Raw genomic sequence first — 20,384 nt, 5'->3', positions numbered from 1 at the left:
ATATCTCAGACCTTTTCTTTCTTGTGCCTGTTTCACAAATAGTTTAAAGTAGAGCTGCCTTCCGCTTTTCTGTTTCAGTTTGTTGCAGAATGTGTGAGGGACCACCTAACACTCTTGGTGTGCTTGCAAACTATAAAGCAGTAATGGAATATTGGAAGAGATAAGTTTACTCTATGAGGACTGAAGCTGTTGTTAATTCCCAAAGCCAGACTGGTTATCTAACAAAGGGTAAAGTACATTTTAAATTGAAATATATATTTATTTAACATTCATCTGCTAAAATGTATACTAGGAAAAATGGTCTGTCAATTTTGTTTCATTGAATTTAAAATTTAGTAACTTTGAATGAATTGTTCATTACAATTTGGGGCTAACTTAGTGATACTAAGTTACAATCCAGGTGGATGCTTGATTCTTAAAAGTTTTTATGTTTAAATGGAATTAGAGGTCTTCTTAAAATGCTACAGTTGTCATTTTCTTCCCTACATTTGTGCCCAGAGATGTTTTCTGTATACTTAAGTATTTAATCCAAATGCCTTTCTATCCTTACTGCTTAAAATGTGCCTCTTATACTTTGGAACATTGTTATATTAGATGTAAAGTCAATTAAGATAATTTGATTTAATTTGGCTTGAATACTGTGATAGGTTTCTTGTTTGATAATGACAAGTGCCCAGGAACACAGCCGTCGTGGTTTAATAGGTGCCTGGAATCGGTGCACACTTGCATAGACATAGACAGCTGCCGATACCTTCTGTGGTCAGTGTTTATAGGGCCAACTCTGTTCTGCAGTGGAATTTCTAAATAAGCAATCAGAACAAAACCAAAGGGAGTATTCTACTATAATTCTTAATAAACTCCTCAACTGTAGATCAGACAGTACGAAATATAATTTAACTATAGTGAATTCTGCATAAGGACACTACTTCTTACTGGAAAGATGCTTGCTTCACAATGCGGATTATTAAATAATGTCTCTAAACTTGGTGTTGGGAAAGATTGGCATATCTATTTAGTCTCTTCGAAGAAGCAGGTGTGGCTATATTTTATAAAATTAGTTTGACTTTAACTCTATTCTCTTTTACATTCATTAACATTACAAAATTTTCTCCCCATCAGGAAATACAAGGATAAGAACTTTCTAAAGGAATTTAAAGATTAGTACTGACTTGATTTGGAGTCAACTATTCTAATCATGTTAATCATTTTATTCCCATAAAATTAGATACAGTTTCATCCAATTCCAGTACAACCCCTATTACTTGGCTAGGTCTCCTTTCCGGAAATCTCTAGACTGGAGATGACCCTTGTAAAGCATTGTATCTTACAGTTTGCCACAATGATGTTTTCTTGGGATACTTTGCATCCTCACTTCCCAACTCTATACTGTTTCCAGTTCTTGCCTTTACACTTTTAAACTTTTCATTGTTAAGTTGGAAATATAGTTGAGACTCCTAGGACTAGTAGCAGGAATAAAGGACTAGTATAAAATACTTCAAAGAAAGCACTCATTTATTGGATTTGGCCTAATCACCATAGAAATTCATGCTTAGCTGTTCTGGTAATGGAAATAGAATTTACTAAGTAGCCAAGTTTCCTAGTTTGAGTTTAATTTCTGTTAATTTGCTTTCCCTACCCTTTTGTAGAAGTGTGAGTGTAATGTGTTAAAGCTGGGTAACAGGAGAGGGAAAAAGGAATTGATGAAGGTTCATACGTCTAAAATAGGATAATAAATATGTGTATAATTGAGTTGAGTATCCCAGACTTCTGAATGTATAAGTTAACTGTGAAAATCTGAACAACTAACCTGTATTTTTGTTATTTTATTGAACCATTTATTGTTTATTCACATTTCCCTCAAAGGATAGTATATTGACACTTTGTAGTCTGAGAAAAGCAGTGGCATAAACATTTTTTTTCCCAAATAAGCTTTAAGAAATTCACAAATTCCATTCTGCTGTTTTTACTATTATAAACAACCTTGTGCTTGTTTGATTATCTCATTATCATAAATTCCTAGATTTGGAATTATTGAGTAAAGGAGACGCCTGTTTTTAAGATTTTTTAAAAATTTTATTTTTTTCTTTACTTTAGAAAACTTTTCTTGTGTCTTTTGTCCTAATACTATTTAACATATAGACAGCACTTTGCTATTATATGGGTATTTATTGGGCTATAGTCTCTACCTATTAAGGTTTTTTTCTTTTTAATATTTATTTATTTATTTGGTTGTGCCGGGTCTTAAGTTGCGGCAGGCAGGCTCCTTAGTTGCGGCTCACGGGCTCTTTAGTTGCAGCTCGCTGGCTCCTTAGTGCGGCAGGCGGCCTCCTTAGTTGTGGCATGCAAACTCCTAGTTGCGGCATGCATGTGGGGTCTAGTTCCCTGACCAGAGATTGAACCCGGGCCCCCTACATTGGGAGTGCAGAGACTTAACCACTGTGCCAACCAGGGAAGTCCCTGTTTTTAAGATTTTTGATACATATTATCAAGTTGCTTTCCAGAAAGATTTTATACATTTGTAAGTCTACCCACAGCATAGGTAATGGCAGATTTCCCCACACTATATCAAGATTGAGTAATATCAATGCATTTTTTGGTCAGTGTGAGATAGGTGCAAAGTGGTATTTTATTTATTTATTTTCATTTTTAGCTGTGTTGTCTTCGTTGCTGCGTGCAGGCTTTCTCTAGTTGCGGCGAGGGGGCTACTCTTCGTTGTGGTGCGTGGGCTTCTCATTGCGGTGGCTACTCTTGTTGTGGAGCACGGGCTCTAGGTACACGGGCTTTATTAGTTGTGGCACACGGGCTCAGTAGGTGTGGCGCATGGGCTTAGTTGCTCCACAGCATGTGGGATCTTCCCGGACCAGGGATCGAACCCGTGTCCCCTGCATTGGCAGGTGGATTCTTAACCACTGTGCCACCAGGGAAGTCCCTTTATTTTATTTTATTTATTTATTTTTTACATCTTTATTGGAGTATAATTGCTTTACAGTGTTCTGTTAGTTTCTGCTGTATAACAAAGTGAATCAGCTATATGCATACATATATCCCCATATCCCCTCCCTCTTGCTCCTCCCTCCCACCCTCCCTATCCCACCCGTCTAGGTGGTCACAAAGCACCGAGCTGATCTCCCTGTGCTATGCAGCTGCTTCCCACTAGCTATCTATTTTACATTTGGTAGTGTATCTATGTCCATGCCACTCTCTCACTTCGTCCCAGCTGACCCTTCCCCCTCCCCGTGTCCTCAAGTCCATTCTCTACGTCTGCATCTTTATACCTGTCCTGCCCCTAGGTTCATGAGAACCTTTTTTTTTTTTTTAGATTTCATAGTTAGCATACGGTATCTGTTTTTCTCTTTCTGACTTACTTCACTCTGTATGACAGACTCTAGGTCCATCCCCCTCCAAAGTGGTATTTTAAAATTTGTATTTCCTTAGTTTCTGATGACTTGAGTTTTTTCCCCCATGTCTTGGCTTTTAAAATTAGCTTTTATTTTTATCAGAGCTGTACTTGGTATAAAGATTCAGCAGCCTGTAAAACTTATTTTGAAAAATAAGCTGACTTCCACACCCCTCCCTCCGGGCTGCCCACCCCAAAGAAGTAATCACTCTCCACTCCCAGCTGATTCATTATCCGTTTACTTCCAAAGCTCTAGATGCCATGCCTATATTGCCGCTTCCTGTTCTGCAGATTTAGTCATTATCTCATGGTTTCCTGCTTTGGAGGGTGAGGATTTGGTTTTCTTCCCTGCACTCACTCAACCTCTTACATACACACACGCATCCCTTCAACTCTCGGGGACTTGACTTCTTTAATCAACTCCCTGTTTTTAACCCCTCCCTCACCTCTTCTCTGGAACCTCCATTTGCTGGGCCACTGAGGGCAAGGATTTAAAGAATCCCTATATTGTCATTTTAGTGGGGTTTTAGGAGGAATGGATATAAAAGTGTGTGTTCCATCTGCCATCTTTAACTGGACATCCTTTTTCGTGTCTTTAGTGATCTTTTTTATAAAGTAGTGGTTAAAATTATGGACTGTGGAGTCAATACTGTCTGGATTTGAATCTAGCTTTGCTGTTTACTAGCTTTGTGACCTTAGACAAGTTGGTTAAAATCTCTAAACCTCATTTTTTTTCCATCTGTGTAATAGAATTAATCCAGTAAAGTGCGGTTGTGAGAATTAAGTGTGATAAGGCATGTAAAGTGCTTTCCGCAGTATCTTACTATCTGCCGGGCACTCTGTTCGAACACAGCGTTGTCACTGCCGTTGTTACTCCTGTGAATTTCTTACTTATGACCTTTGCCCAGTTTCCACTGGAATGCTTGTCTTTCTTCTTGATCAGAGGTGCCTTTTATACAGTCTGTCATTGATCTTTTATTTTTATTTATGGTAGTTGGGGTGTGTAAGCATGTCCACACTACTTCATGTTTTGACCTTTACTTGTTATCAGACAACGTTTTTGAAAGATAACCTGGTGGTAATAAGAAAGAAAACTTTATTTGTGGTTGTGTTGTGGTAGAAAACTGGAGATTATAATAGTAGTTGGGGCAGTTGATAAGGGAGACCTGAGAGGCTAAATGAAGAAATGATTATATTCATCATGTCAGAGAAATATTTTTTTTTTAACTCCTGAAGTCTATCTTGCACTGATTTATTTTGTGAGCAAATTACCTAAAATTTTAAAAGCCTTCTTGAATGCTCTTCTCATCATCTACCCAAGTGGATTTCATCTGAAAACTTAGAGCTCTCAGTTCCAGTTTCTACTTTAATATTTATTTCTATGAAACTAGATCCAAAATTAACTCTTGAGGGATAAGATTTACCATATCCCCTAAGTTAATGCTGTGTTAACAAATTTGCTTTCTTTTGAGTATGGTATTGTAATATTGAAATGGTAGATATGTTGATATTTCAAAGTTATAATTATGGATACTTTATTCGATTTTGCTGGTTTGCCATTTTAGGCAGCATTGATTTACTGTTTTATTTTCATTTGTTTTATCTTAGTTTTATAATTAATTAACTTTATAAATCTTTAAATAACAGTTCATTGAAATTTGATCTCTCCACAGATTCAAACCAGGATGTAGCAGTCAAACTTGCCCAGGAGCGAGCTGAAATAGTTGCTAAATATGACAGAGTAAGTATTCATATTTACTCTTTGAGTAATTTTTATTTACAAATATATAAATAGAAATGGAGTTGCTTTTTGGAGAGCTTAAATTACAGCAGCAGTTTGTTTACTTCCCGTGACTGTTGAAGTCATCTTATTTCTCTGATTTCATCTTCGCATTTTTTTCTCCCTCCTTCCCTGTGCTTTAGCCACTCTGGTCACTTGTTATTCTTCCAACACTTCTTCCCGGCTTGCTCCTGCCTCAGGGCCTTCGCACTGGCTATTTCTTCTTCCTGGAACACTTGTATCCTGGATACCTTCATGCCCTATTGCCTCCTCTTTTTCTTTGCCCAGATGCTACCTCTTAGTGAAATCTTCTCTGACCACACTGTTTAATACACCCCTCCACCCCCTGGCTCTCTCTGTCCCCTTTCTCTTCTTTATTTTTCACCATAGCATTTAAAGTATCAGCATATTTTATATTATACTTTGTTTTCTGCTCTCCCTCCTAGAATGTAAACTCTCTGAGGGTAAGAATTTCTTTTGTTTGATTTGCTCTTGTATCCTAAATACCTACAATAGTTCTGGCTCATACTAGGTATTCAATAAATATTTTAATATATTAGTATATGGAATTGAATACCCATTTTATTTATAATGGATGCGTGATGTTAAAAATTGAACATGGGTCTGAAAATTTGAATTTATACATGATGTATAATCTCCATTAGCATTTTATCCTTAAGTTAATTATGGAATCTCATTTTTGATGCCCTAGAAAATCACAGTTGTTGACGATTTACATATATCCTTATTATTACCTTATCTCTTGAGATCTATAATGAGTTGTAGCCGTGATTTATAAATGTCATGTTTTATATTTATGTCACTTGGATGTAATTTTGTACCTGTTATTTTTGATTATTTATGAGAATAACAGGAACATGAAATTATAGAAGGCCATCTGGACTGTGCCCTGCTTCCAGGGAGGCATACAGGCAGAGCTCAACTTAACACTTATGTTCCCAGAGTTTGTTTTTAAGTTGGTTATTTGGAACATCAGACACCGTTTCCCATTATTATGATTAGGTTTTAACGTAGTCCGTGAAAAACCTAATTAATTTATTTAACTGCTTAACTAATTTAAAACCAGTAGAACCATCGTTTGTTCATGCTCACGTGCATTTTTTTTTTCATGCAGTTAACACTTAGTGACCAGGCCAAGTGTCATGCTAGGCCTTGGGGTTTCACTGTACAAACGTGAGTTACAAGGGGTCCTTGCCCACAAGATGCTCACGGCCTACTCAGAGAACGCATGAACAGGCAGTTATAAAACACCCACGAGACAGTCGGGTACTAAACGTTAGACGTGAGGGATTAGCGTAGACTCTTGCCCTGGGGCTCCTGCTCTAATCAGTGCTGCTTCACAGCTCAGGAGGGGAGTGTGGCGGGCAGTGGGCTGAGGATGGAGCTCTGGGCACACAGACACTCGGTGGGGGCGGCCCATGAGGAAGCTGTCACAGAAGAGTGGGGGAGGGACAGGAGAACCAAGAGACGATGGTGTCATGAGGCTGAGCAGCACTGACAAGCGCAGTGGAAAAATCCACGCGGTGAGGACGCCAGAGTAGTGTCCACGGGATCTGACGGTGGGAGGCCGGTTCTGACCTTGGCAAGGATAGTATCAGGGTCAGTAGGGCTGGGAGTGAAGGGGAAGAGAGGCAAAGTAGGTAGCCTACTCTTCTGAGAAGTTAGCATGAAAAAGCAAGACATACTTTTTTCTAAGATGTTTTCACTCTAAAACCTTGAAGTTTGGCGGTTCATTCTTTTTTTTATAAATTTATTTATTTATTTTTGGCTGCGTTGGGTCTTCGTTGCTGCGCGCGGGCTTTCTCTAGTTGCGGCGAGCGGGGGCTACTCTTCGTTGCGGTGCGCGGGCTTCTCATTGCGGTGGCTTTTCTTGCTGTGGAGCACGGGCTCTAGGAGAGTGGGCTTCAGTAGTTGTGGCACGCGGGCTTAGCAGTTGTGTCTCACGGGCTCTAGAGCGCAGGCTCAGTAGTTATGGCGCACGCAGCACATGGGATCTTCCCGGACCAGGGCTCAAACCCACGTTCCCTGCATTGGCAGGCAGATTCTTAACCACTGCACCACCAGGGAATCCCTGGCGGTTCATTCTTGAGTGGCTTCTTGTCCTCTGCTGCTCCCTCTTTCCCAGTCTGTTTCTCACAGGAACCCAGGTCTGATCATGGCTTAATGTCTTCCAAAGTTTGTATCAAAGAAATAGTGATTATTGCCAGAAATTTTTTTTTAAAGTTAATTAGGGTTGATAATGCCTCAGTTCCAGCTCTTATTTTTAGTAAAAAATAAGTCTTGTTTTTTGTTCTTTTTAAGAAATTATTCAGTTTTATATATTCCCAATAACACCCTTCTTTGTCCCCTATTATAGGGACGAGAAGGTGCAGAGATTGAGCCTTGGGAAGATGCTGATTACCTTGTTTACAAAGTCACGGATAGATTTGGCTTCTTACAGTAAGTTGCATAGTTTGAAAGCTCACTTTTAAAATTATGTTTCTATGGTCTCCTATTTTGTTGATTTTCTTTATTTTTAATAGCATTGCTCTGAATAAGATTCCAGGATTGATCCTGCAACATGCTTTTTTTATTAAATTCCCGGCATTTTTAACCTCTGTGATTGAAATTGAACTATAGTTAAGAATACAGTCTTTAATATTCATTGTGTTTTAGTAAGAACATTAAGTGCAGTGAATGAGTTATATTAATAATTTAGCAGAATTAAGTGGAAATCAATAACACCTTGTATTTCAAAAATAATTATAAAACATTTTATTTTATATAAATGCATTTTAAAAATAATTAGCAGTTAGAACTTTAGTATTGTGCAGCCTAAAAATGAGCAATGAAAAGAAATGCCACTGATCTTCCTTATGGTGGGAAATGTGTTCGTGTTATTGCTTCTCAAAATTAATTCCATTTATCCTGAGTATGTTATGTAAGGAGTCGAGAGAGGTCTAGAGCACTATAAAGTAAAGTAGTTAAAGTGATTTTGACTCTTAAAAACATCCTGAAATGATGTGAATTTGCCTGTTTGGTTCTGGCTTTGTTTAGTAAGATTCCCATGGGCTGGAGACTTTTCTGCATCTCTGTAGTTTGTATGGTTCCATACAATTTAGTGATTAACCTACTACTTATTCACATTTATCCTTTCCCAGTCTCATTTATTATAAAGAGGAAGAAGCCAGGGATTTTTATTTTATGATACATGATTAAATTTTGAAGGAGGAATACAATTTCTTAGGGAGTTCATAGCAGTAACTTTATAGTACTCATACCTTCTTTTTCCTTTCTGTTCCGTTTTCTTGCATTTAGAAAGTATTTTGTTGTATCATGTTTTTCTCAGGGTAACACAAGTAAACAAACAGAAACAGTTCTGGGAGTTAGAATGTATGGTCTTCTTCTGGCTTTGCTGGTTTCAGTTAACTATTTCACGCCTTATCTGTGAAACAGAAATCATTAACTGCTCTACATACTTAGGGGTACTTGAAGCTTTGAAGAAATAAAATGATAGAATACTACATACAGGTCTAGACAAATGTAAGGTGTCATTATGCTACCTAATGATATCAGCATATCCGAAATGTTCTCCTGTGTGGTTCTAATTAGAAGACTTTGAATTTCAGCAGACCAACAGAGCAGTGTGTAACTGTGATGAAAATACGTTCCTAAGGGAAACCCCCACTTCAGCTTTTTTTTTTTTTTTTTTTAAAGTAAATCAAACTTGGCCACAAATGGGACAGGAAATGATTTTACATTTGTGTGGGTTAATGTGCAGATCTGAGGTATGTGAATGCTGTTTGGAAGGACACTTTGAGCATTTAGCACTGTCAAGATCAGTGGGTCCCAGAATCTCCTGCACATTAGAATTAGTTGGAAAATGTTTGTTTGTTTGTTTGTTTGTTTGTTTGTTTGTTTAAATAGATATCTGGGTGGTATCCCAGATTTTGATTCAGAAGGTAGGATACAACTCAGCTGATTTTGACCTCCCCAAGTGTTCGTGATGGGCGCGAACCACTACAAAGGATGTTTTTATCATAAAATGGTCTAATATAGGACAAAATGCATATGAAAAATCCGTGCATTCCAGAAGGGTCTAGGAATTACCTAAATTCTCTTTTCTCATTGCTTAAAACAACTAGGTTCTGGCCCAAGAGCCTAGCCTGTGTCTACAATCTAAAAATCACACTCAGTTACTCCGTGTTTCTTTTTACCTCTGTGCTGAGGTCCATTTGGCTCTAGTGGGAAAAAAAAGCCAGTCAGTGATTTACCTTAATAATATTAGCTAATATTTATTGAGCACTTACTGTGTGCCAGGCACTGTTCTAAGCTCTTAACATGGATTATTTCTCTCAAAACTTCTTTGGGATAGGTACTCTTTTTGTCTTTTTTTAGATGAAACTGAAGCACAAAGAGGTCAAGCAACTTGCCCAGGTTGTGCTCGCAGTAAATGTCGGGTTGGGGAACTGACCATGGCAGCCTCAGGGCAGAGCCTGAGTTCTGACCTTCTGCATTCTATTGCCTCTGTAGTTTTAATAAGAGAAACATCGAAGAAGCTCTTTGAAATGCCTAGAAAGAAAATTAAAGGGGGAAAGAAGAGTGCCTAAGGAGAGGGATCTGTTTGAAATGATCCCACTCCTCAGATGGACGCTCACATAGCTGGTGAGCTCAGCGGTCTTTGAAAACGAAGCCCAACCAGTCCTCATACTGCCCCCCTAAATTTTTTATTAACTCCGTGGTGCAATCCTAAAGCAGGCAGCACAAATAAAAATAATGAAGCATAGAAATGGATTTTAGTGTAGTGTTAGGCTTTATTGAACTTCACCAAAGTCACTGATTTTTGTTACAGTGCTTCACTTCAATGAGACACCTTCTCCCAAGGTTGCTGCTGGGGTGTTTTGCGCTACTGAGTAAAGTCACCTGGCCTAGGAATTTTAGACGTTGCTCCCTGTCACACCTTGATCAAGAGTGTTTCTTTCTGCTGTCTTAGTTCTTTGTAATTTCTGATTGGTTCTGTGATAAACATGGGTTTTAAGTGTCAACATCAATAAAATGGTGCAAAGTAACTTTGCAGCCTTCTCTGAAGGCTGCTGACTTCATATCTGATTACAGTTTTTGTAACTTAAATTACTTGTTATGATATGTGGAGAGGGATGACAGTAATTAACAAATACAGTATAGGACTAACTTGGTTTTATAACAGATTTCACAATAAATATAAAAACTGTTGCCAAACCAGCCTGGCGTGATGCTGGAACAGGGCCGTCTTTGTTTAGTGCGCAGAAATGGGGAGCTGTCCCTAGCTGCATGCCTGTGATGGACTTGTATCTGGAGAATGGAGAAATCGAGCTTATTTAAGAACTTAGAGAACTTTCAGTACTTGAACTTTCAACACTTTTTTCAAAAATAGTCACTGTTAGTCTGCTCGACAAAGAATGCTTGGTATTTGGATAATGATAGATAATGCTTTTAGGCCACAAGTTATTAATAGAAGAATTAGAAGGAAATTGTTTCAAAAATAAAGATAAAATTAATACCAAGCTTCAGATTTTCAACTACTTATCAAAATGTGTATATTTATAAAATTTAGCACATTGTCTGTAGTTTAATGTGACTATATAAATATTTGTAAGCCAGAATAATGGTGTTTTTGTTTTTAAAGAATATCTGTTTTAATAACGAGGCCTTGAGAACTCTTTCTACCCATCCAATAATTTTGACTAGAGTAAATCTAAACTTAGGCAAAATTTGCTACAAAATGGGAAATAAAATTTAGTCAGTATATTGAATAACTGATTTTCACAAGTTAACTTTTATGTTTCCAAATGAAAGTTTATCTCATAGTTACAGAAATACTCTGTTTGAGCTATTGAGAAATTACAAGCACATACACTCTAATTAGTAATTCTTTTAAGCTTAATAGCAGATAAAAGAAAATAGATCCAGGTAAGGTCCCTGTGTTTCCAGTGATGGCTACGTTGTTGTTTTTACTTTGTGTATTTCTACAAGGCATAGCTTCTTGCTGTCAGCTTGGTGTTTTCTTTAAGCAGTCTCTAGGTGCCTCTTTCCATTAGACGACGAACCTTTGTTTTCTAAAGCAGGGGTAGGCAAACATTTTCTGTAAAGAGGCAGATATTAAATACATTTTGGCTTTGCGGACCATATGGTTTTTGTTACAGCTATTCAACTCTACCATGGTAGCATGAAAACAACCACAGACAATATATAAATGAGCATGGTGGTGTTCCAGTAAAACTTCATTTACAGAAACAGGCCGATGGCCAGGTTTCATTCAGGGGCTGTAATTTGCTGATCTAAAGGAACACTGCGCTCACCCAGATTTTGGTCTTCCCTTTCTTCTACTTGGAGGATATTTAGGTGGCAAGGTAAAGATGCATACATGAATGCAGGCATGCGGTCAGCCTTCCCTTCACACATTCATTCAGCAACATTAGTACACTCCTGCAGCATGCCAGCCATGGTGCCTGAGGCTGCCACAGTGTTTTACGTGTGTATCTATACATTGTGTATAGCTCTTGATAAGGCACAGTTCCCTGTTTTCTCTTTGGAAGGCTGTGAAAGAGTGTATGCCAACACAGAGACTTGAAGAGGAAAAGTTCTTTGGAGATCAGTGGAGCACATAGCAGATTTTGTATGAAAGATTTTAGAAATGGAGCAGTAATGCAAGAAAATTCATGAATGGACCACATTCTATCTATGAGGTCTTAAGACTTTATAAAATTCAACATCCATTCAGGATAAAAACTCATAACAAAATGAGTATGGAGTGAATGTACCTCAACATAATAAAAGCTACATGACAGGCTTGCAGCTAACATCATGCTCAATGATGAAAAACTGAAAGCTTTTCCTCTCAGATGAGGAACAAGACAAGGGTGCCCACTCTCACCTCTTATTGAACATAATATTGGAAGTCCTAGCCAGAGCAATTAGGCAAGAAAAAGAAATAAAACACATCTAAATTGGAAGGAAAGAAGTAAAGCCGGCTCCATTTGCAGATGATATGTCTGTCTATATAGTCTCTAAAGACTCCACTAAGGGGCTTCCCTGGTGGCACAGTGGTTGAGAATCTGCCTGCCAATGCAGGGGACACGGGTTCGAGCCCTGGTCTGGGAAGATCCCACATGCCACGGAGCAACTGGGCCCGTGAGCCACAATTACTGAGCCTGCGCGTCTGGAGCCTGTGCTCCGCAACAAGAGAGGCCGCGATAGTGAGAGGCCCGCGCACCGCGATGAAGAGTGATCCCCACTTGCCACAACTAGAGAAAGCCCTCGCACAGAAACGAAGACTCAACACAGTCATAAATAAATAAATAAATAAAAGAACGTGAATTTCTTAAAAAAAAAAAAAAAAGACTCCACTAAATGTTGGAACTAATAAACGGATTCAGTAAAGCTGTAAGATATACAATCAGCATACAAAAACCAGTTGTATGTCTATACCATGGTAACAAACTATCAGAAAGAAATTAAGAAAACAGTCTCATTTACAATTGCATCAAAAAGAGTAAAATACCTAGGAATCAAGTTAACCAAGGAGGTGAAAGACCTGTACACTGAAAACTGTAAGACATTGATGAAATATAAGTAGACACAAATAAATGGAAGGATATTCCATGCTCATGGATTGGAAGAATTAATATTGTTAAAATGTCCATACTTCCCAAAGCAATCTACAGATTTAATGCAGTTTTCATCAAAATTCCAATGGCATGTTTCCCAGAAATAGAACAGTCAATTATAAAATTTGTGTGGAACCACAGAAGCCCCAGAATAGCCACAGCAATCTGGAGAAAGAAGAACAAAACTGGAGGCATCATGCTTCCTGATTTCAAACTCTATTATAAGTTATAGTAATCAAAACAGTATGGTACTGACATGAAAACAGACACATAGATCTGTTAGAGTCCATGCATATGTGGTCAATTAATTTATAACAAAGGAACCAAGAATATACAATGGGGAAAGGACAGTCTCTTCAGTAAATGGTGTTGGGAAAACTGGACAGCTACATGCAAAAGAATGAAATTGGACCACTATGTTATACCATACCCCAAAATCAAGTCAAAATAGATTAAAGACTTGAACATAAGACCTGAAACCATGAAACTCCTAGAAGAAAAATTAGGTGGTAACCTCCTTGTCATTGGTCTTGGTGATGATTTTTTGGATTTGACACCAAAAGCGAAGCCAACAAAAGTAAAAACAAACACAAACAAACAACAAGTGGGACTACATCAAACTAAAAAGTTTCTGCTTAGCAAAGGAAACCATGAAGAAAATGAAAAGGCAGCCTACTGAATGGGAGAAGAGATTTGCAAATCATGTATCTGATAAGGCAGGGGTCCCCAACCCCCCGTCTGCGGACTGGTACCAGTCTGTGGCCTATTAGGAACCAGGCCACACAGCAGGAGGTGAGTGGCAGGCGAGTGAGCAAAGCTTCATCTGCCGCTCCCCATCGCTCGCATTACCACCTGAACCAATCCCCCCACCACCGTCTGTGAAAAATTGTCTTTGACGAAACCGGTCCCTGGTGCCAAAAAGGTTGGGGACCGCTGTGATAAGGGATTAATATCCAAAATATACAAAAAACTTACACAACTCTAGCCAAAAAAGCCCTCCAAACAGTCCAGTAAAAAAATGGGCAGAGGATCTGAATAGGTATTTTTCTAAAGAAGATGGCCAACAGGTACATGAAAATGTGTTCAGCATCACTAATCATCAGGCAAATGCAAATCAAAACCACAGTGAGATACCACTTTGCTCCCGTTAGAATGAATATCATCAAAAAGACAAGAAATAACAAGTTTTGCAAAGATGTGGAGAAAAGGGAACCCTTGTACACTGTTGGTGGGAATGTAAATTGGTATAGCCACTATGGAAAATAGTATGGAGGTTCTTCAAAAAATTAAAAATAGAACTACCGTCTGATCTAGCAATTTCACTTCCGGGTATGTATCTGAAGGAAATGAAAACACTAACTCAAAAAGGTATCTGTACCCACCATGTTCATTGCAGCATTATTCTCAACAGCCAAGACATGAAACAACCTAAGCATCCATCAACGGATGAATGGATATGTGGTGAATATATTCAGTGGAATATTATTCAGCCGTAAAAAAAGAAGGAAATTCTGCCATTAGTAACAACATGGGTGGACCTTAAAGGCATTATACTGAGTGAAATAAGTCAAGGAAAGACAAATGCTGTATGATCTCACTTACATGTGAAATGTAAAAAAAAGAAAAACCCAAACTCATACATATAGAGAACATACTGGTGGTTGCCAGAGGCGGGGGTAGGACCCGCCCGGCACAGACCATGTAGCCTGAGCAGATGATTCGCACCATTCCATTCCACAGACGTGTGCAAAACTTGGTTCTGATTCAGTGCTGAGAACAGGCACAGTTAGGTCTGTTAGTCTTGTTTAGTGAATAGGAGGACACTGAAGAACTTGTCCTGTGGTGGCAGCCAGAGTTGGCACTTCATTTGCAGGTAGGAATGTTCAGTGTTCGGTGTTAGGTCAGGATCTGCTCAAATCAGCTGCACAGAAGGTTGCTCTTGCCCAGGGCAGCCCAGCCCACTCACCCCAGAAATACCATCGTTGGTACACACAGAGGTTGCCAGATGTTCTTATTCTTTCAAGATGCCCTTGCTGACCTAATCACCTAGCAAGTACATTCCAGTAGTGTTGACCTGGAATCAACACTGGACCTGGAAGGCCTGTCAAGGCCGCCTTCTGCCAGTACATGAAGAATGGACGGGTGCCATTCATGCATCGCTGGTAATTCATGCATTACTAGTAATCAGGATTACAAATCAGCAGGGAAAGTTAGACTAAGAGCATAACAAAAGCTATTTAAAAAAAAAAAAAAAGGTGAGTAGGCACTTCAAAAAAAAAGAAACATATTTAATCCTCAGATATTCTTTTTCTTGAGAATTGGTTTCTTAGCCTGTTTTTCATATACTCTTGCACAATCTGAAGATAGATACTTATCTAAGTTTGAACCCACTGGGTTAGATAGTGCTGAACATCTCTGTATTAGGATAAGTGATGGCGTCTGAGTGAAAATGTTAGTTTTCTTATCTGTGAAATGAGGGGGTTGGACTATCTCTCTGAGATCTCTTTTGGCTCTTACACCTTTTGGTCAGTTTCATTGCTGTAGCTTCATGCTTCACCTAAGGACTCTTCAGAGTAGCAAAAGAGGGCTTTTGAAAACGTTGGACTCTTGAATACTAACATATTATACTCTTAAAAGTGTTATTATCTGGTGTCAATAGAAACTAAGGGAAGAATATGAATAGTTCTTGTCAAAACATCAGTACTACTGATAGAGCAACTCAAAGCACATAGCACTGTTTACAGATAGTACATGGTTTTCATATTACTGACAATTAATTCAAGAGTCTCAGAATGTTTTATATTGGAGGTAGTATCACAAAATTACTGTATCAGAGAAATGGATTTGATCTTTTATTATATTTACATTTTTAAAAATTATTCCCATTGAAGTTTCGACAAATGAAGCTTTCCTTATTTACAGAATAAAAGTTGAAGTTTTCTCTTTAATTCATAAATCCATGGGAGGCAGTTTTATTTCCTTATACTAATTTTTTTGAACAATCATTTGTTACAGGCTGTAGTTGAAGACAGAAAGTGGAGGTGATGGTCTAGGGTAGAGGTTGGCAAACTATGGCCTATAGGCCAAATCCAGCTCACCACCTATTTTTGTAAACGTTTTATGGGAACAAAACCACACTGTATTTACATGCTGTCAGTATCTGCTTTCACAGTATGACATCAAAGTTGAGTATTATGAAAAACACTGTGTGGCCCACAAACCCTAAAATATTTACTATTCGATATTTACCTTTGCAGGAAAAGGTTGTTGACTCCTGGACTGGAGCAGTGTTGTCCAGTAGAACTTTCTGCAGCGGTGCAAGTGTTGTCACTATATCTGCACTGTTCAGTGTGGTAGCTGGACCATGGCTAGTGAGGCTCATAACTGAAATTTTAATTTTATTTCATTTTAATTTACATTTAAAATTAAGCAGCCACCTGTGACTAGAGATGACTGGATTGGACAGAGTGTGTCTAGAGATTTGAAGACAGGGGACGTGGTGACAGAATAGCTCATTGTTTTATGTTAGATTCGGTAGAATGGAAGCTTATGTAGCTCTTGAGATGATAAAGAAATGGTTGTACATCGTGTTTACCTACAGGTTTATAATTTTTTAAAAGTTTGCTCTGGTTTCAACTATTTCACGTCCACTGTTTTTCCTCTGCAGCGAAGAGGAGCTCCCATATCATAACGCAGCTATGGAACGGGTAAGTCCAGCTCTGCGTTTGTTTACAGTTACCGGGGAATTACGTTCATCAGAGGAATAAAACCTGCCACCTTTGTGATTGTGAGTGCCGTGTTATATGTCAGTGCTGCAGTCATCGTTAGAATTTGACCCTCATGTTTCTTACTGTAAGAAAGTAATTAAATTAATGATGAAATAATTTTAGATTTTATGGAACTTCTGATAGGTACTTGGAAAAAAGGAGAGGTAGGCGTTAGCAGAGAGTGCATTGTGGACGTGCCTCTCAAGCACCGTGTGGCTCCTGAAGCCGTGGTCCAGACCAGCAGCTCTTTGGAACATAACTGTGCCATGAGCTTTTAATCACATTTTCCACAGACAACACCAAAAAGAGTTTGCTGTAGTCAAATAAGTACATTTGCATTTTAAAGACTTAGAAGTCTTATATATAGTAAGCTCATCAGTTTTTTTGTAACTCAGCGGTTCCCCTTTCCTCATCGCACTTGGCTGGGGAGCTGGCCCCATAGCTGGTGGGCACGAGAACCAGTGACTGAATGTCTAAGGCTGCTCAGAGCCTCCCCCCCTCCATTGTTTTATGTACCTAAAAATGAACTGTAGAATTTATGAATTGAGAGGGAGGCTATTGATCGGGGGGATTATTCTGTTTGTTTATGTTTGATGGGGGAAGGAGGCTGGGTTTCAGACAGTGGAGGTAAAATTGGAATTGGAATTTGAAAAATATTTTAGAAAATCTTTCTAAAATAAAAATTTCCTGAAAATTAGAACTGTAGCATAACTCAGGATAAAAAGTACCATTTTACATATACCGTGTAGAGAGCCCTATAGGTACTTGCTGCAGTTAAATTCTCTTGTGACTGCCTGATTCTCTCTGTGTCATAACGTTGATGTTTGGGCAAAGAAATTTCTTTCTCTTAATAAAGCTGTATTACTGCTTAGCAACTATATATCAAGCATGGGTCTAGAACCGAGGTCATAGCCTGGAATATCAGGATCAAATACGGCATGGTTTCTGCTCTGAGAGGCTGGCTGTTCATCCAGTGACTAGAGGTGGGTCAGGTGAGGCAGCAGTGGGAAATGGTAGTGGCTTTCAGGGGCGTGGTGTTTGCCACGTGCCCTGGCAGTGGTGCTGGTGGAGAAGGCGGGCCCCTGCGGCCCAGGGAGGCAGGAGAAGGAAGTGACGGCGCTTTCTGCCAGTTCTGCTCCTGGTGAACTTCTACCAGACCACTTGGAAATGGGCACACAGGGATTTGCTTGTGTCCACTCTCTGGCCATTCTCTCTCTGTTAGTGCCCTGACTTGGCTAATCCGTGGACCCTCTGGATCCCACAACTGTTATGTCTTCATTCCCCTCTCTTCCCAGCTCAGCTCTGCCACAGGCTGGGCCCACCGCCTCCCCACCTCCTGCCCACTTCTCCTGGGCTGAACTTTGTGTCTCTGCAGCGCCTGCACCTGAGCGGCTCAGTGTAACTGGGAAAAGACTCCCAACTGGGATGACTGGTTTTACTTTACATGCATGATCACAAACCTCAGCTGGATGTTTATGCTGCCTGGACATCATACCGTTTCCTCCTAGTGAATTTCTGCTCCCATTTTAACCAGTGCAGCTTCCTATTCCCTCTCAAACCTCCAGTACCTCCGTCTCTGGCCTGGCCCAGCCGATGTGCTTGCTTCGTGTTTCTTATTTCTTATCTCTGCACTGTCACACCAAGTAGTCAGTTCCCAGTGACCCACCCGCGCACGTGATGTGGTTGCTTAGCCTCTCTCTCTCACACGTTCGCATTTCTTGGCCTTCAGAACCCCGTACTCTCTGCATATTCTTCTTTCCTCACTGGCTGCTCTTTCTCCATTTCCTCCACTTGTTCCTTCTCATCTCACGACTTTATCCTGAGCCCATGGCTCAGGCCTGGAACTTCTCTTTCCTGTCTGGATCTCTTCCTCGGTCATCTCATCTAGTCTTTTGGCTTTAAACACCAACCCCCAGACTGTGTGTGCATTTCAGTGTCTAGACTTAGTGTTTGGCTTACTCCATACACTCAGATGTCTAATAAATGTCCAAACTGGGGTTTCTGTTATTCTCTTCAAATCCATCTGTGAACAAGCTTCCCATCTCAACCAGTGGGAGCGCCACCCTTCCAGGTTTCAGTCTAAAAACTTCTGAGTTGTGTTTGAGCATCCCCACACCTCATGTGTCAGCTCGGCCTTCAGCATGTGTCCAGAGTCTGATGACTTCTCAGCATCCCCGCTTCTGCTGCCTGGTCTGCTGGAACCTTTCTTGTGAGGCTTCCAGCTCCTTGCTTCTGCTAGTGTCCCCTGTCTGTTCACCACAAGAGCCGGAATGATCCTGTTAAAATAAGAGAGAGCATGTCACTCTTGATGGGAACATCCTGCCTGCTCTCCAGCTTGTCCACAGTAAAAGGGAAGGTCCTTAGAATGATCTCAGAGCCCCGTGTGACTGGTTTCCGTGAGTCTCTCCTCTCTTGCTCCCGTCTCTTGCTCACCCACCGGCCTCCCCAGTGTTCCCCGACTAGCCCGCCATGTTCCCTCTTTCAGGCTTTTGCCTGGCTGCCTCCTTTCCTGGGGAACCCCCTCCTCCTCCCTCCAAGAGCTACAGGGCGCGGCCCCTCATCTCCTCCAGGTATTTACTGTATGACGCCGCCTTCGGAATAAGACCTTCCCTGGCATCTCAGATCTTACGTTGGGAACTCCCTCCCCCCTGCATGTCAACTATCCCCCTCCCTCCTTTGTTCCTCTCTTTAGTACTAACACTGTTTCACTTACTCAGTATTTTACTTATATCTTTATTTTGTCTGTTTCCTCACTAGGATGTAATCTCTAGGAGGGGGGTTTCATCTGCTTTGTTCACTGTTGTATCCCCAGAATCTAGAGCAGGGCACATGGTACGTGCTTAATAAATGGTGGCTGAGTGAACGACCAGGTGAACATAAAGACTGCGATATGTCATTAAACGTGCGAATTTAAAAGTTGGCGGAGCTTGTCCTTTCAAATGTTGACAATGTGCTTTATTTGAGAAATGAGGGAGAGATGAGTTGGAAGGTATCTTTTAACAAAAGATATCCATATTTGGCAGAATAAAAATCTGACAACCCACTATTGACTTTTCTCTCCAATGCCACCTCTCTTACCCTTTCAAAACGAATTCCTGGTCCAGAAAATTCAGACATGTGGGAACCGGTAGTGTAGATGATTCAAGAAATGTGACAGTGAAGGAAAGAAGAAATATGAGACAAAACCTAGTTGGAGAATGCATGCTTGAGGGAGGTTGTTTGTTTTTAATTTTTTTTAAAAGAGATTTGCCTGTACAGTAAAAGACCTCTTATCCAATGCAAATAAAGTTATAATTAATGGATTGTTTACTCTAAAGAGTTTAATATAATCGGGAATCACTCTGAAATGATATGCACACCTTAATAATTTAACATAAGACATAGTTTTATATTCCCTTGTCAGTCTTTTACTGGGAGCAGGGGTTCTGAGGCTGCTGACTGAGACCCCGTCCTACCCTTGTCTATAAACTGCACTCGTATTGTGTGGCCCAATTGTTTCTTTAAAGTGGAATGAGAACTTTAGACACATGCAAAGCAGTCTGAGGCTGGAAACTTTTTAGTTTTCAGGATTTCCCCCAATTTTTCTAGTTTCAGTTTAGCTCATATGTTCTTCAGTGATTGCTTAGTCCTAATGGCCGAGGTCTGCCATTTCTAGGAAACTAATAAAAAATTCTACATATTCATATGCGGCATTGAATAAAATCAGTGGAAATGATAGCCTTGTGGATGTGTACAGGTGTTCATCAATCTTCACAAAGCATCCACTTGCAGTGTGTACTTCCTGCGTGCCGTTT

At 39.8% G+C, this 20,384-nt stretch overlaps 1 protein-coding gene across 1 annotated transcript in view; it reads left to right on the top strand.

The window, feature by feature from the left end:
• The window catches only part of USP6NL (USP6 N-terminal like), a 145,825-nt gene that overhangs the window by 78,186 nt on the left and 47,255 nt on the right, over window positions 1–20,384 (top strand). Inside the window, exons 3-6 of the mRNA XM_082385389.1 lie at window positions 79–228; window positions 5,071–5,138; window positions 7,555–7,637; window positions 16,491–16,530. Of these exons, the coding sequence (XP_082241515.1) occupies window positions 174–228; window positions 5,071–5,138; window positions 7,555–7,637; window positions 16,491–16,530 (246 nt within the window). The 5' untranslated portion in view covers window positions 79–173. The remainder of the gene's footprint in view (window positions 1–78; window positions 229–5,070; window positions 5,139–7,554; window positions 7,638–16,490; window positions 16,531–20,384) is intronic.

This window comes from Balaenoptera borealis (assembly GCF_965194805.1).
Source record: "Balaenoptera borealis genome assembly, chromosome: 3".
In the NCBI taxonomy this organism is placed as follows: domain Eukaryota; kingdom Metazoa; phylum Chordata; class Mammalia; order Artiodactyla; family Balaenopteridae; genus Balaenoptera; species Balaenoptera borealis.
The sequence above is the reverse complement of the archived record's forward strand: the minus strand, read 5'-3'. Positions and strand labels throughout refer to the sequence as shown.